Source organism: Narcine bancroftii, chromosome 10, assembly GCF_036971445.1.
Source record: "Narcine bancroftii isolate sNarBan1 chromosome 10, sNarBan1.hap1, whole genome shotgun sequence".
Lineage (NCBI taxonomy): Eukaryota > Metazoa > Chordata > Chondrichthyes > Torpediniformes > Narcinidae > Narcine > Narcine bancroftii.
In genome coordinates this window covers 10,849,625-10,866,467 of record NC_091478.1, presented here as the reverse complement: position 1 = coordinate 10,866,467, position 16,843 = coordinate 10,849,625, and the positions used below count along the sequence as shown (strand labels likewise).

The 16,843-nt window shown below is 39.5% G+C and overlaps 1 protein-coding gene across 1 annotated transcript in view; it reads left to right on the top strand.

Moving 5' to 3' along the window:
* Positions 1 to 16,843, top strand: part of htra1b (HtrA serine peptidase 1b) — a 56,254-nt gene that overhangs the window by 3,655 nt on the left and 35,756 nt on the right. The window contains exon 2 of the mRNA XM_069899799.1: positions 15,943 to 16,042. Within this exon, the coding sequence (XP_069755900.1) occupies positions 15,943 to 16,042 (100 nt within the window). The remainder of the gene's footprint in view (positions 1 to 15,942; positions 16,043 to 16,843) is intronic.

Genomic DNA, 16,843 nt, shown 5'->3' with positions numbered 1-16,843 from the left:
ACGTGGACTCTTACCCCCTCCATAAATCTTCGTCCGCGAAGCCAAGCCAAAGAAAGACAAAATGTACGTTGAAATATCACAATTTTAGTTCCTGTTGTTTTAATGGATTATCAAGAAATTATGGTAAATCTCAGTATTAGTAAAATCTAAATATTTTATGAACGCAGACGTATTTGTGGTGTGAGATTTTTGGGTCCCATTTTACACTTTTTTTGGGTAATCATCTAATTGGATTGAAGCCCACATTCTAATTTAACAATTAGAAGTTTCTTGTGTTGATAATAGGGCCTTTTGACTTCACGTTCTGAACGTGGATATTTCACCTTGAAGGCTTCTTCCTTCTCTGGAATATTTGTTTAAATTCACCAACAAAGCCTGTTGTCAAGCACATTTAGTGATTTTTGCCATTTGCTCCTTTGACCCAACTCGGGATATTTATTGACTGTGACCGATTCATAATCATATTCTTTGATCCAGAGATTTATGCCAATATCATCATGTTATATTCTCATATGACTATTTGGCCCATTGAGTCCATACTGGCTCATGAAGCCATTCTATCAACCCTATTTCCCCTTTCTGATTTCCCTGGAATCTATTCATGTGCCCTACAATTTCATCAATGATTCTCTACCTAAACCTGAGGCAATGCGCAGTAGTCAATTACTCTATCAACCAGCAAATCTTTGGGATGTGACAGGGCACTGGATCATTTTGAGAAAACCAGCGTGATTACTGCAGGAGAAGTGTAAACTCTATACAGACACCAGAAGAAGTCAGGATCAAATCTGAGTTGCTGGAGCTATGGGGCATATGCACCATTACTTTGCTGTCCTTTTATCTCCCAAATTACATTCCTTGTTGGCTGTCAAAGGCACGAGCCATTTTTAAGTGCTTCTGATCAGTCTTTACGAGTATCAAAATGTAGAACATTACATCACAGTGCAGACCCTTCAGCCCTCGATGTTGTGCCAATCCCTGCTTCTATCATCTTTTCTCAATTTTTATATGTTTCTATGAGATGTCCCTACCCAATGAGCATAGATCCAGGCTACTCAATCTCTCCTCAATAACAAACCCCCTCAATTCCGGAATCCATTTATCAATCTGGTGAACCTCATTGGACCACCTCTATTTTTCTTTCATCCATGCGGTCGTCTAAGAGTCACATGCCCCTAATGTTTCACCCTCCGCAGCCACTCCCGGCAGTGCATTTCAGGCTCCTCTGTGTGTGTAAAAAAAAAAAAAAAAAAAAAAAAAAAAAAAAAAAAAAAAAAAAAAAAAAAAAGTACCTCTGATGTCTCCCCTCAACTGTTCTCCCTTCACTTTGTGCAGATGTGCTTAGATTATTTTTCAAAAGTTAGGAGGAAAATTAAGTGCACATTAAAATACTAACAAATACTTTATTTTAATGTTTTAAATTAAAATGACCACTCACTATTTGTTTTCTCACAGAATCAGCCCTCAGTTCAAATGAATGGTGTTCCCATCCATATGCCAACCCTCTCTGGTGTGAAGCTGAGGGTTTGATTCAAAGAACCTTCTCTCCTCACCAGAACGGTTCTTCTCCAGTGGTACAGAAGCTCAATATCTAGCCAACAAATGGAAGCACAGATGATCAGTCGTCATGATTCAGGGCAACATAGATTACAGATAAAGTAGAAACACACTTTCAATGAAATGTTTAATTTTTTTTAAAAAAAAGAAGGTTCTCAGCATGTTTTACAGTGGCTTTATTGTTATCAAAAAGAATAAAAAATGACACATTGTTGGAAGGACACATATTTTCTGGAGGCATTCTTTACAAAGACCTAAAATTTGAGTCGGAGGCAAAGGGTAATCAGTTTAATGTGTCGGTAGCATCCAAGAAGCTTATCTTGGGATATCCGTTCTGCACTCTTTGAGCGAGCCGATCTTTAAAACTGATTTTTATTTTTCTGATGTGGAGGAAATGAGTTGATCCACATGGATTGATCATCGTTGGGTATCTACAATGAATTTGACCAACATGCAGTCGCCTTGTGTCCAAAAATGCAATTTGCGTTAATACTAAACTTTGGATTTACTAGTTATTAAATGATTGAATTTTCTTTTGGATAATTTGGTAGTGTCCTAATTCAAAATGACCACATTTGGTTAAGGGTCAGTGGAAAATGCTGAGATGAAATCAGTCCAAAGAACATTAAAAAATTTAAGTTGCTTTCTTCACTGGCTAGATGGAGGCTTGATGTTATTTTTAAAAAAAGCATTTTGGAGGAGGCTGTTGTTAGAATGTTGAAACTCAGCCAAGCCTCACTATTTCTGGATATTATAAAACCCAGTAATGGGGCATGTTCTGAATTTTTTTTAGATGAACAATTACTTAATCTACATGTTGTATTGTTGATTATTAATCATTGTGCAGAGTCTGGTTTAGAAAATCCTTCATGATTTTGGAAAAAGAACATTTCATTTATTTTACATAGTTTTGAGATGACATCATTTAGGGACTTTGAATTTCAATACCTAGCTTGGAGATCATACCGAAAGCTCATGCTTGTGTAACTGTAAATCAGATTCCAGCCACAATACGGGAGTGAGTGAAACAAAATGCCTAGCATTTTCTCAACATTATTTTAGAGAGGGTCTAGACGGTATTTGCATAAACACAAAAGACAGGATACTGAAAAACTCAAAACTGAAAAATAATAGCTGATAATACCCCACAGGCCAGGTAAACTTCTATGCAAAGGGTTCTTCTTTATGTGGATGCATGAATTGTATGGTAATTGTTAAATGCTTGTTCATGGATTTCTTAGTACTCTACTTTGTGTGTAGTTCCTTATCTTACTAACAAATTTTTAACTGTGGGAGTATTTGTCTCACTCATGTTACGCGGAAGTTGGAGTAGGGATCTGGCCAGTTGAACCTGCTACATATTATATGACACCATGGATAAAGTTGTGGACTCAACTGTACATTCACATTTTCCTCTTCAGTCCTTTACTTTTCCAATACCTGTCTGTCTATCTCTTAAGTATATTTAATGATGTAGTCGCTACTGATTCACTACTCTCTGGGAGAAGCAGTTCGTCCTCCTCTCTGTCTTAAATCTACTCCCCCGAACCATGACGCAATGTCCCCTAGTCCTAGTCTCATCTGTCATCTGAAACGACCTCCCTGCTCCTATCTTCTTGATTGTGCCTGTTTTTTTCTCCCCCCCCATCCTGAACTTCAGTGAGCAGAGTTCCAAGCTACTCAATCTCTCCTCATAATAAAATACCCTCCACCCCCTCAAATATAATTGTCATTGAACCGCCTCCGATACATATCCTTTCTCAAGAAAGGAGTCCAGAACTGCACAAATACTCCAGAAGTGCCCTATGCAGTTGGCAGCAGAAACTACCTGCTCTCAATTTCAGTGCCGCTATTATTGAAGGCCAACACCCATTTGCTGCCTTAAATACCTGCTGTGCCCAAAGAGCACCTTTTTTTTGCAATTTGTATACAAGTTCTCCCAGGTCTCTCTGCACATCGCCATAGTGCAGTCTTTCACGATTTACGTCATCGTCTGATTTACTATTTTTACCTCCCGAGGTATGACCTTGTATTTATCAACACCGTATTTACCAACACCCAACCCCAACCCACCAATTTTCCCTTGCAACCGTGTCTGCCTGTCCCGCATCGGACTTGTCAGCCACCAACGAGCCTGCAGCTGACGTGGACATTACGCCTCCATAAATCTTCTTCCGCGAAGCCAAGCCATAGATTCCATCTGCCAGACCATTTTCCCACTCACTTAACCCTATCTCTTTTTCCTTTACGCAAGTTGCTTTTTCACTCAGTTTAGGGTGATCAGCTAACTTGTTCCATTTCTCCAAATCCTTTATGTCACATGATCATATGGAATGGTGGTGCAGGCACAAAGGGCTGAATCACCTACACCTACATTGTGCACATTTGTGGACCCAGCACAATCTCTGAGGCATTTCACTTGGTAATGATTTCTGATTGGAGAATTTCCCAATTATCCCAACATTCTGCCCTCTATTGACTAACCTATCCTCTATCCATCCTAATACACTCCCTCCAACCTTGTGCTACTTTATCTTGTGCAGGAGTCCTGTGTGGCACCTTATTGAATGCCTTCTGAAAATCCCTCTGCCAAGACCATTGTACTAGTTATATCCTCCAAGAACTGTAATAAACTTGCCTCCCTTCCTTTTTTTTCCCAAAACTTTATTTATTAATTTTAACATATGAAAAAAGTAAATAATGCACGTACAGAAAAAATACAAAATAAAGTAATACAAGTACAAAGTAACATAGTTAATACAATACCAATCTCGGCATCTCCCCCTAACAACTAAAAACTAAGACTAAAAAAAAACTATTTTTAACCCCTAAACACCCCCCTCCCCACCCCCACGATAAAAAGCGAAGAATTAATACTATTAGTATAATAAAAAACAAAATATATCTTAAAAAAAAAATCGATATATATAAAAAAACAAAAAAAAATTAATTATTAATCCAAAAATTTTTTTATTATATAAGAATATATATGAAAAAACAAAAACAAAAAGAACTTAAATGAAAAAAAAACAACTAATAATAAAAAAACTAAAAAAAAGAAAACATATATATAGAAAAAATATATAATAAAAAAAAGTTTTTAAAGAAAAAAAATGATTAATTCAAACTTATTTAAATTGTATATAATCAATAAATGGGGTCCCCTTTACCTCATAAAAAGACATCTTATGTAGAAAAAGATATTCTTTCCATAACCAAACAATAACTTGCCTCCCTTCCTGAATCCATCTTGCACTTACCAGATGGAACAATTTCTATCCAGAGGTCTTCCCTTTATGATGGCTTCCAGCATTTTCCCACCAATAGACATTAACCGGCCTATTGTTCCCTACCTTTTGTTTATCGCCTTTTATAAACGGTGTCATTGCATTCGCTGCCTTCCAATCTGCCAGGAAGTGCCCTGAGTCAAGAGAAATTTAGTAAATTACCACAATTGATCTGCATTCCATCAAGACCAGGGAATTGTTTACCTTTAGTCCCATTTGTTTGCCCAGTGTTACCTCTTTACTGATAGCATTGTTGAGATTGGTTTTAAAAACCAAACAGTAAAACCATGCCGAAAGGTTGGAGGAACTCAGCCAGTCTTTTCAGTGGCTATAAAAAGCGAAGATATATCACCGATGTTTCGGGCCTGAGCCCTTCTTCAAGGAATAAGCAGAATGAGTCAGAAGCAGGAAATCTCAGTAAGTCTCAGAATTCAGACAGCGCCGGCTGGGGGAGGAATCCAGACCAACACAAGGTGTTCATTGGATACGATAAGGGATGAGTTAAGAATTGATCATGTTTGTGCAAAAGGAGAGAGACAGAGCTGGAAGAAGGTGACGGGAAGAAATGGGGGTGGGTGGGGGGAACAGAGATTAATGGGATCTGGTTGGAGAATGCTCAGTCGAAAGGTGAGATGTTCTTCCTCTAATTTGTGGATGGTGTTAGCCTGGCAGTGTATGAGACCCTGGACAGGAAAGTTACCAAGGGAATGAGAGGGGGCATTGAAATGGGTGGCTTCTGGGAGATCGACGCTGTTGTGACACACAGAGCCGAGGTGCTCAACGGGCTCATTCTGCTTATTCCTTGAAGAAGGGCTCAGGCCTGAAACGTTGGTGATTTATCTGTGCTTTTTATGGACGCTGAAAAGAGCGGCTGGGTTTCTCCAGCATAATGGTGTGATTTTACTACTAGAATCACAGCATCTGCAGACTTTTGTGTTTCACTTAAAAACAAGTAACCCACTTGAGGAAGAAGTCAATAGTGCTTCATCTGGAAATCCAAAGCAACTGGCTAAATTTTTCAATAAAATACACAATATCAGATCTGTAACACTTCCAAAAAGCAATGACCTCTGATTTGGCTCTTTGTATTCAACACTCTGATTCCTTTAAGTGAAGGTTCTGTCAATCAATACTGTTGTAGTCAGATGTAGCAAGAAATGCTTCAGCTCATCCTATTTAAAGCATTAGCTGCATTGCAATCCCTTGGCACCTTCTCCTGTGACAGCAGGAGATGCTCCATTGGCACCCATGCTGCCTTCACCACTACCATTTGGGGCCCAAACCAGTTCTTCCAAGTGAAGCCGCTCTTCACTTGTGAATCTTAAGAGGTCATCTCTTGCATCCGATGCTACTCTTCTGATCTCCTCTACATTGGAGAGAGTGGACGCAGATTGGAAGATTGCTTCATTGAGCACGCCGGCCCTGTCCGTCACAACAGCTTGGATCTCTCAGTGACCATCCATTTCAGTTCCCCACCCCATTCCCTTGATGTCGTACCTGATCACGGTATCATGCACTGCCTGACTGAGACCACCTGCAAGGTGGAGGAGCAACCCCTCATATTCTGTCTGGGCAATAACGTTGACTTCTCCAGTTTCCCTTAGAAACCTGTCCCCACCATCATTCCCCATGTTTCCTTTCCACTAGCTCTTCCCTTTTCCCTCCGTCTCCTATCACAGAGCCAAAATCAATTCTGACCTTTCTTCTCTCCTATCATCTCCAATTTATTCCTTTTGTCTGTTGGTCTGTACTCCTCCCCTTCCCATTCTCCCCTCTTTTTCTCCACAGCCTTTAACTCAGATGCCTGTCTTTTTTTTGCTCATATCTTGAGGAAGGGCTCAGGCCCGAAATGTTAATAACATACCTATGTACGCTGCGAGACCGGCTGAGTTCCTCCAGGATCTCTGCATTTTGACAACAATCACAGCATCTGCTGACTTTCGTCTTTCAGTCTCGCAGTCAGTGCAACCTATGGCATGCTGGTTCCGCAAGTTTGGAGCTGTAAACTATATTTCTGTGGCTTCAGTTTTGTGGTAACAATGACAGTGAAGGTGCTAATGGATTTGTTTTTTGCTATTGAATCTTAATAATTTCTGTGAAATTCCAATTTGCTTTCAAGTGTAACTTCAGAATTTGAGTAGCTTCCTACCTCCTCCAGTGGAACCACATAAAGTGATGTGACTTTCTTGTATTTTCAGAGTTAACCTTGCACAAGGTCTTTCATTTTTCTATTTAACGGACTGTTCAGTTGCTCTAGTTGGCAAACCATCTGCCCCTCAAAAAAAGCCCTAATTTTATGAATGCATGTTAAACTTTTCTTGTGCAAGCTGATTAAACCTCACTGAATTTTGTTATTGCATGGTCCAATCTTTATTGGTTTGTGAATGTGTGCACTCTTTCAGAGGTTTTAAGTGTTTTTGGTTGCTAAACTGAATTAATGGCCTCAATATTGTCAGGATCAGGATCTCTTGGAGCTAACATCCTGACCACAGAAGTTGTCAGAGAAGTGACATGGCAATTACTTGTTCATTGTGATATGCTGTGATAATGACTGCAAATTAAGGGCAAGTATCCATCCAATTTTCATAACACTGCATTTAGATCAAAAGGGATACAAATTATCTCTGTGAATATGATTTGTGGAATACAGTAAAACCCCTGTTATCTGGAATTCAAGCAACTTGCAAAAAAATTTTGTAAAATAAATAGTTAAAAAATATGAGTTTAAAATTGGCGCACCTCACCATTAGTTCTCCAATCATGCAACAATCAGACTTAAGCAACCAGAAAATTCACTTATCTAACAATTACCGATCCCCATAGGTGCTGTTTAACAGGGGTTTTACAGTAGATAGAAAAAAAACCATCAAGGCTTTTGCTTGTCTCTTCAATGACTACTCAAATTTTAAAAAGTGTAAAGCTAAAAAGCATTAAAATATTTTGCATTATTCAAAGTTGTGCTTAAAAAAAAAACAAGGTTTTGCTGAGAAATTGCACAGGGACCCAATATAAACACTGTTACCCAAATAATTTAAAAGTTTTAAAAATAAGTGGATCAAATATCAATTTCCCCTAATTTTTCACTTTCTGAAAACAGAAATTATCACAGAGCCAAAATCTTCTGGGCATCTGTCCTATTTTGTCAATTTGAGGGAGGAATCGACTTTAAAAGTGTTGATTGATCTTGTCAGCAACACTGAAGGATTTAATTTGGACATGTGATCATGGGGCAAGCAGCCAGACATCTTGCAGTTCCTTTTTAATGTTTATGGGAAGGGAACATTGTTTTTTATGATTTGAGCTTTCAGTTGACCCTTATTAAAAACATTTGATAGAGATGATAACTTCAACAGAAATTAGAGAATGTGAGAATTTAGAATTTCATGGCACTAATAACATTCGACAATTTTTTTTCCAAAAGGTTTGCTTTCTGGGGAAAAAAAATGTGAATTATAATTGACAGCTTCGAACTGAACACAAAGATAATGTCAGATTGGCAGTATGGCATGAGAAGTTGGAGAAACATGTTTAATTGCATAATGGGTGCTGAGCTAAAAATGTTTTGCCGCTGATTTTCATTTGTCCTCAACATCTGATGCCTCTCGTGTCAGTATCCAACAATAGTTGGCCAGCATTAATGGATTCCAGTTGCCCTGATTCCATGGTCACAAAGTCCTGGTGAAACTTTCACCATGTTGGTCACTGACTGCACCAAGATCAGCAGGGAAGATGTCCAAGTGCAAACACAGAAAATGAATTTTAAATAACTTGTTGCATTTCATGGTTTTATATGCTTGAAGTAGACAAAATATGACAGAAAATCACAGAAATGGGTTCTATCTAAAACATGGTACATGATAGGAAATTTTAAGGTGAATGTCACGGTCAGCAGCCCAAAATCCATAAAATCCACCCAAAAGTGTCAGGAAGCCAAATCTTCACTGTCCAGTATAATGAACCAAATTAATAAATGTAAAATTAAATAAAATAGGAAAGCAAAGATGAAATTCAGAATGTGTGTGTGTGGAGGGATGATTTAGTATTGTGTTCATTGAGGTGGTGATGGCCTTGAGCATATCATTTAGACCAGTAACTTCGGTGCAATATTGAGGGCATAGTGTGGGAAGTGCGCAGTATTGGATTAGCTTGAGTTCCCATGTTTCTTCAGAATATTTGAGAAACTAGAATCTCATTCAGCATTATAAAACACAGGAGCTGGTTCAGCTCTTCATGCGTGTTCCAGATCATTGTCGTCCTTTTGTGCCATCGCTCGGCAGTTTTCTGACTCTATTTGTTGAATTTTAAGTTACTTTTCCACCTGCTTCTGCAAACCTTTTTAAGTCTTGGAATATATCTTGATAGATATTTTTTTTTTCTCCTTTTTAATTTTTTTTCTGCCTTGTCGGTCATATTATTTCTGTGTCCTCTGGATACCAACATTTTTGTCAGTGGAAGGAATTCCAACAAGTCCTGGACTTTGAGTAGCAGTATTACATTCTCCAACTAACAGATTTTCCTTTCCAGATCAAATTTCACAATTTTGGTTAATCTGTCTTGTACCCAATTCCAGGTATTTTTTCTCTCTCTCATTCTAGTAATTTTAGATTTCATTTGTTGTCTCCTAACTATATCTATGTGGCTGTGCCTTTACTATTCACTTGCCTTTAACATTTTCCTTTAATCAGTACTATCAACACGTGTCATTTCATTCCTTCGATCTCCATCTTATCATTGACCTTCACTTTTGTTATCTCTCTGCGTTTCCCCTTTCCCTGCATTTAAATCTTGTTCTATTTCTAACTTCTCCAGTGGCTAACCTGACACTCTCTCTGCACAGATGCTGCACGATGTTGAGTATTTCCAACATCTTACTCGTTCATCTTGGTTTGCCCTTGCTTCTTTCTCTAGCTATCCTAAATCTAAAGGCTAAGCCTTGAATGATCTCTTGAAGAACCTCACTGGAAAATGATTATTGGCTTTTTATTATGTTATTTCTTGTTGTTTGTACTCTGACCTGCTAAAAAAAACCACACCGAATTTCATGACGATAAATTTTGATTCTGAAAAGGAGTTTATTATCTGTTGAGCATACTGAGAATCCTTTATATTAAATATAAGTTATTAGCACCAATCAACTAAATACAATCCCGTCGACTATGTTATAGGTAAATGTTCCTCAATTATATCTCAACGTGGCATTTTTTGCTCCAACCATTAAAGCAGGCCCCGTCTTGTTTTTTTTCATATTTTAAGGTGTATTAAAGTTTATTTTTGTGTATTTTATTATTACAAAAAAAAATCTTTGATGAAACCCCTGTCCAGGCTTCTCATCACCAATAATTGTGTTTGTAGGGATTATCCAGTTTCATTTAGGATTGAACTGATCTTTGTTGGGGCAAGAATAGAGGACATGGTTTTGTCTTTGTTATGTATCTAGTTGGAGGCAAGGCCACTTAAAAGGGCAGCGATGAGAGGTACAGGTACACTACCTTTATCTAGACATCTAAAATCCGGCAAGTGTGGAGAGATACCGGCAGCGCAAGTCGGGCGGGCGAGGGGGGGGGGGGGGGAGTCTGGCAGCGCAAGGGGGGGGAGACCGGCAGCGTGAAGAGGGCGTGTGTGGGGGGTGGGGGGAGACCAGCAGTTCAAGTTTAATGGGCGAGTGGGGGGGAAGACGGCAGTGCGACTGGAAGAGGGTGGGAGTGGATACTGTAACACAATTTGGGTGGTCTTAAATCTGGCTTTCTGAAATCCGGAAAAATCCGACATTCGGAACGCACTGTCCCCCAAGGGTTCCGGATAAAGGATTGTGTACCTGTACATTGTTAGCTATTATTGTGCATTGGAAGGTGGGATATCTCTGGATTATATAAAGCAGTGAAATATTTATGAATCTGATGCAAAAACATATTATTGAAAACATTGCAACTGGAAGCATTAAATTGAAAAGTTACATTAATTGATTTATATTAATAATAAATATGAAATACATTGTGGGGAAATGTACAGTCATACACTTTGGTATAAGATGGGGAGAAAATTCAAAATTCGGAGGTGCAAAGGGATTTGGGAGTTCTCATGTAGGATCCTCTGCAGGTTGACCTCCAGATTGAGTCAGCAGTGAGGAAAGCGAATGCAACGTTGGCTTTCATTTCTAGAGGAATAGCATACAAGAGCAGGGATGTGATGTCAAGGCTCTCTAAGGCACTGGTGAGACCTCACTTGGAGTGCTGTGTACGGTTTTGGGCACCTTATTTGAGAAAGGATGTGCGAGCATCAGAGAAGATTTACTAGAACACTGCCAAGAATGAAAGGGTTAGCATATGAGGATTGTTTCTCGGCTCTTGTTCAGAAGGATGAGGTGGTGGGGGGCGCGGGGGGACCTCATAGAGGCATTTCGAATGCTGAAAGGCCTGGACTGAGTAAATGTGACAAAGTTGTTTCCCATGGTAGGGGAGTCTCAGAGAATAGGTCACAATTTCAGGATAAAAGGGCATCAATTTAAAACAGAAATGCAGAGAAATTTCTTTAGTCAGAGGGTTGTGAATCTGTGGAACTTATTGCCACAGGCAGCAGTGGAAGCAAGGTCCTTGGGTATGTTTAAGACAGAAATTGACGGGTATTTGATTAGTCAGGGTACCAAGAGTTACAGGGAGAAGGCTGGGGAGTGGAACTGAGTGATAAGGATCAGATCATAATTAAATGGCAGAACAGACTTTTGCTCTTGTGATCTTGTAATTATGGAAAAATCAAGTTAAATGGATTGATATAGAAAAATTTGTGGTCAATCAAAAAAGATTAGAATGAAAGGATTAGAGTTTGCATTTGAGAACAAGGACATCCTCGACATGGCCAACATTTGATGCCCTGTCCTAATTAAATTGGAGAGGTTGATGTTGGCTGGTATTGTTTGGTAATGAGGCTTTCATCGTCAGGAGTGCGGGGGTTAAGATCAGAATTTTTCTAAGTCAGGATGATGGTTTACATGGAAGGGAACTTGCATTCCTTTCTACCTTTCAAATTTGTATTTGTAAGTAGTCAAATCCATGGGTTTGGGAATTTCTCACTAGTGGAGAGCTATTCATGATGGAGGTCCAACACAGAGTAGGTTCAATCCTGATTTCTATAACGACGTGTGTGTGTAGTTTGCATATTCTCCGCATGATGTGGTTTTCACCAGCTCACTCTGAGTGCTTTGTTTTTCCTTCACCCTGCGCGTCTTTGGAACGTGTGTGGTGAGTTGGCCACTAGAAATTGGGCTGAGGGTAGGTGATTGAAAAATCTAGGTACTGATGGGAATATGAGGAGGATAGATTAGAGGGAAAATTAGCATGGTGATGTGATCTGTGGACTTGGATTGACTTGATAGGACAAGATAGACTCCTTCTCTGTTGTATGGTTGTTTGCAAGAAGGATCTACCAGCAGATAGGCAGAGACTGACTATCAGTTGTCAGCATGATTTTGTGCATGGGCGGTCTTGTCTCATGAATCTAATTTGAAGAGGTGATGCAGAGCATTGATGAGGGCAGAGCTTGAGCAAGACTTTTGATAAGATCCCATGTGGCAGGTTAGTCTGAATGGTTAGGTCATGCGGGATCCAAGGAAAATTGGCCAAATGGATTCAAAACTGGCTTCATAGAAGAAGTTGGAAATAGATGTGGAGGGTTTCTTTTGTGATCAAAGGCCTGTGACCAATAGTGTATCACAGGGGCTGGAGCTGGTCCACAGTTGTTATCTATATTTTAATGGCAATGTAGTTAATATGATGAGTAAATGACACCATAATTAGTGGTGCAGTGGACAGTGAAGAATGATATCAAAATTTAGATCAGTGGTTCTCAACCTTTTTTCTTTCCACTCACATACCACTTTAAGTATGCCATAGGTTCTCTGATTAGTAAGGGATTGCTTAAGGTGGTATGTGGGTGGAAAGAAAAAGTTTGAAAATCACTGTTTTAATCATCGTTCATTGACTCATTTTGTGCACGGTTTCATAACTCCAAAGGAAATGGGCCTTTGACAATTTTTCTCAAGCAAAATATTTCAGTAGCAATTAGGTCTAGAGCAGTGATTCTCAAGCTTCCCTTCCCACTCACATCCCACCTTAAGCAATCCCCTACTAATCATAGAGCACTGACGGCATAGGAATGACTTCAAGTGGATGTGAGAGGAAAGAAAAAGGTTGAGAACCTTTGGTTTAGATCATTTGGGAAGGTGGGCTAAAGAGTGGCAAATGGAATTAGGGTTGTATCTATGAAGTGCTATGAGGTGTTGCGCTTTTGGGAAGTCAAACCGAGTAGGACATGCACAGTAAATGGCAGGGTCCTGGAGTAATGAACAATGAGAGTTTATCATCATATACATAAGGTCAATGTGCTTGTGCGCTGAAATCCTTGCCTGCTGTAGCCGCATGGCTACATAAGAGGCACCAACCACAATAGTAGACATTAAATCAACTCCATATGCCAAGGAGAGAAAAATAAATCATGAATATAAAAGGATAGATAAACATTCACACTTACAATTAGTCCAAGAAAAAAAGTAATGCTTTAACAGTGCAGACATCTTTTGCTGGGCCTAGATTCGTGGAGGTTGCAGAGCCCAACAGGTGTTGGTTAAAAACTGTTCTTGAACCTAGAGTGGCTGGACTTCAGGCACTTGTTCCTTCTGCCTGAAATTTGTGGTGAGAAAAGGTTTTGACCAAGGTGATGGGGACCCTATTCTTAACCATGCACTCCACCTTCAGGTTTGATATTTCAAAATGCATCACTTCACACTGATCTGGGTCAAGCTCCATCTACCACTTTTCTGCCCAACTCTGCACCCTGCCTGTATCCCAGTGTAGCTTACAACAACCTTCTACTATCAAAAGCACTCCAACCTTCATGCCATCAGCAAACTTACTGACCCATCCCCCTACTTCTTCATCCAGGTCATTTATATATATATATATATATTTTTTTTTTAAATCACAGATTTTTACTTTAAAATGTAAAAAAATTACTTTGGAGTTTTAAAGAACTCCATTAATCACTGGCCTCCAGACAGAATATATTCCTTGTGCCTTCTGCAGGCAAGCTAATTCTGAATCCACACAGGCAAAGTTCCCTGGACTTTCTGAATTAGTCAAATGCCATACAAAAATCCAGATACATCTCATCTACTGTAAAAACACAGAAATGCTGGAGGAACTCAGCAGGTCTTGCAGCATTCTTATGAGGTAAAGATATATAACCGATATTTCGGGCCTGAGCCCTTCTCCAAGGTATGAGTGTGATTATCACCTTGTAGCTCCTATCCACGAACTCCTCATGCTCCTGTAGCAGCTGGACGTCATCGAGCTGCAGCTCCAGTTCCCCAACACGGTCTGTAAGGAGTTTCAACTCGATGCACTTCATGCAGATGTAGCTGCCAAGGAGATGGTGTTCAGACTATTCTACCTTGGCACGAATACAAGGTCAAGGAATAAATGATAAACTCTCACCAGAGTCTTACCTTAGTTTTTGCTTCTCTCTACGAAGCCTCTACTCGTCCCTCTAACTCTGGCCCACTCACACAATGTCTGCTCCACTTGTACATCTCACCTGCTTAAACTGGCCCGCTCTCACACACTCTTGCTACAACTCTCATTCACTGGGAAAGAAACCTACCTCGTAATTTTATAAATGCAGTTTACATGTACATATGTTCAGAAAGACGAATGGAATATTTTGAAGATTAGACCACATAAAGGGGAGGGGAGACCACACCTGGAGTAGTGTGAGTACAGAAGGTACAGTGGGTACAGGTAAAGGGGGTGCTGGTGAGGTCTGGGCCTGGTGTCCTGCTCACCCAGCGAAATTGCATGTGTAATAAATCGCCTGTCCTTTCTTGGTGTAGTGATTGTCGTGTGGCCACTGTCTGGCTCACCAGGCAGGAGGTCACTGCAAATGGCCTCTCTTACATTACTGTGTCCGTAGCAACACCTTCTCATAGTGACCCCCGTTTTCACTGAGCTTGTGGTGCGACCGAGTGTCAGTGGTGTAACTGGACAGGTGGGCTGGGTTTGTTAGCCTTGGTTGGCAGCCAGCCAAACCCGGGCAGATGGAACTCGTTAGCCTCATCAGGCCATCCACCTAGGAGAAGGACACTCCGGCATAACACCTGTGACCCAAGGACCTGGCTGTCACCATCCCATCATGCTGGGCCATGGCAGATAAACTCTGGTTGTCAAGGGTGGGGCCAGTACAGCGCATATTGAGCAGGCTCGAAGGACGATCCTTCCTGGATCTTCGTTCATGAAGTCAAGCCATGACATTTGGAAGAATAGCCTTGAAGAGAATGCAGCACTGGATTTGGAGCTGAACTCCAAGAGACATTAGAGGATATAACTGGTTTAAAAAGTAAGAATTATTTGCATTTTCAACATATTAAGAGTAACTGACAGTAGGTAGAGAAGATATTTCTGATGGTTGGTGAGTTTAGGGGCAGGGTGACAGTCTACAAATTAGATCTAAACAGTTCATACAAGAAGAGGGTGTTTTCTATAAGGGAGTAGTTATTAACTGAAGTTTTCTTCTGTAATTGAATGATGAGAAGTCAGATGTTAATTTTAAATCTGATTGATAAACGGAGTAAACAAGGGATATGGTTGGCGTAGACAGCTGATCAGGACCACACTCAAAGGAAGGACAGGTTCGAGGGATGAACTTGTCTACTCTCGTCCCAATGTTTCTGGTAATTTTAGACTGACCATAACTTCACAGCAATTAAATAAAGCAATTTTCCATAAATTCTATTTCTGACACAGTATTTTTAAGCTCTTTAGAAAAAATGTAGACAAACAGCACAGTTACAGACCATTTCGTCGTAAGTCCATGCCACCCAATTTACACCCCATTAACCTACACCCCCCCCCCCGGAACACTTTGAACTTGTATGATTTTCTTTTTAAACTGAGCATGAAGCGCATGTTGGCCCTCTGTTCACTGAAATCAAGCAACTGTATCTCCAATGCTGTACTGCAGTACCATCTTTCAACATTGTGTCAAATACCAGTTCTGAATAAATTAATTGAAAATAGTAGCTTAATTCATTTATTTACTTTTTCACTTGCAGGTCAGAATGATCCAAACAGCCTGCGACACAAATACAATTTTATTGCAGATGTGGTGGATAAGATTGCTCCTGCTGTGGTTCACATTGAACTTTTTCGTAGGTATGTAAACCCTCTGAGTCTTTCAGTTAATCTCTCTGTCATTCTCTTGTTGGTAGCATTTCTGCAGAAAAATGATCACCAGAAATTGATGCATTTTCATTTATTGGAAAGTCTCCTAAAGAAAAATACAGTAAATGACAGCCATAGTGGATATGTGGAAGGGCTTTGATTGTGTATTCCTATTTAGACCCCTTATCTGCATGTTAGGTAAGCTAAAAAAAAAAGTTTTAAGATGAAGTAAGAGATGGGGTCTACTGGATATAAAAAATTTAACAGGGTATGTTTTCTCTCACCTAAAATCTATCATCCAATTAAACTTGACGTGAGTTCTGTCTGATTTCTTTATTCATCTGTATTTGAAAAATAATATGGAAGAACAATCTTAATAGGTTTGTTTAAAAACTTTGCATGATACACAAGTCAAGCCTTTGTGGTAAGTGGAATTTTTGCCATGTTTCCAAAATCATTTATTATCAATAGAACAATTTTAAAAGATTAGTGGATATGTATTTTGTGTACAATAAATAGGGACAGTTATCAAAATAAAAATAAAAAAGAAACCACATATGCTAAATGCAAATGATAACCAATCACACAGTTAGAATGTTTTTGTAAATGTTTTGACAATGGATCTAACTTCCAAGAAGGTCCTGCATTACAGATGGGTTTGGAGCTGGCTTAATTAAGGAAGATGCTGATGGAAAATCTGCTGAAGATAAATACAGAGTTACAGGTGCTCTCCAGAGTATGATGGTCCGACTTTCTATTTTCTTTGACTTACGATGGGTTTGCAAGAACATA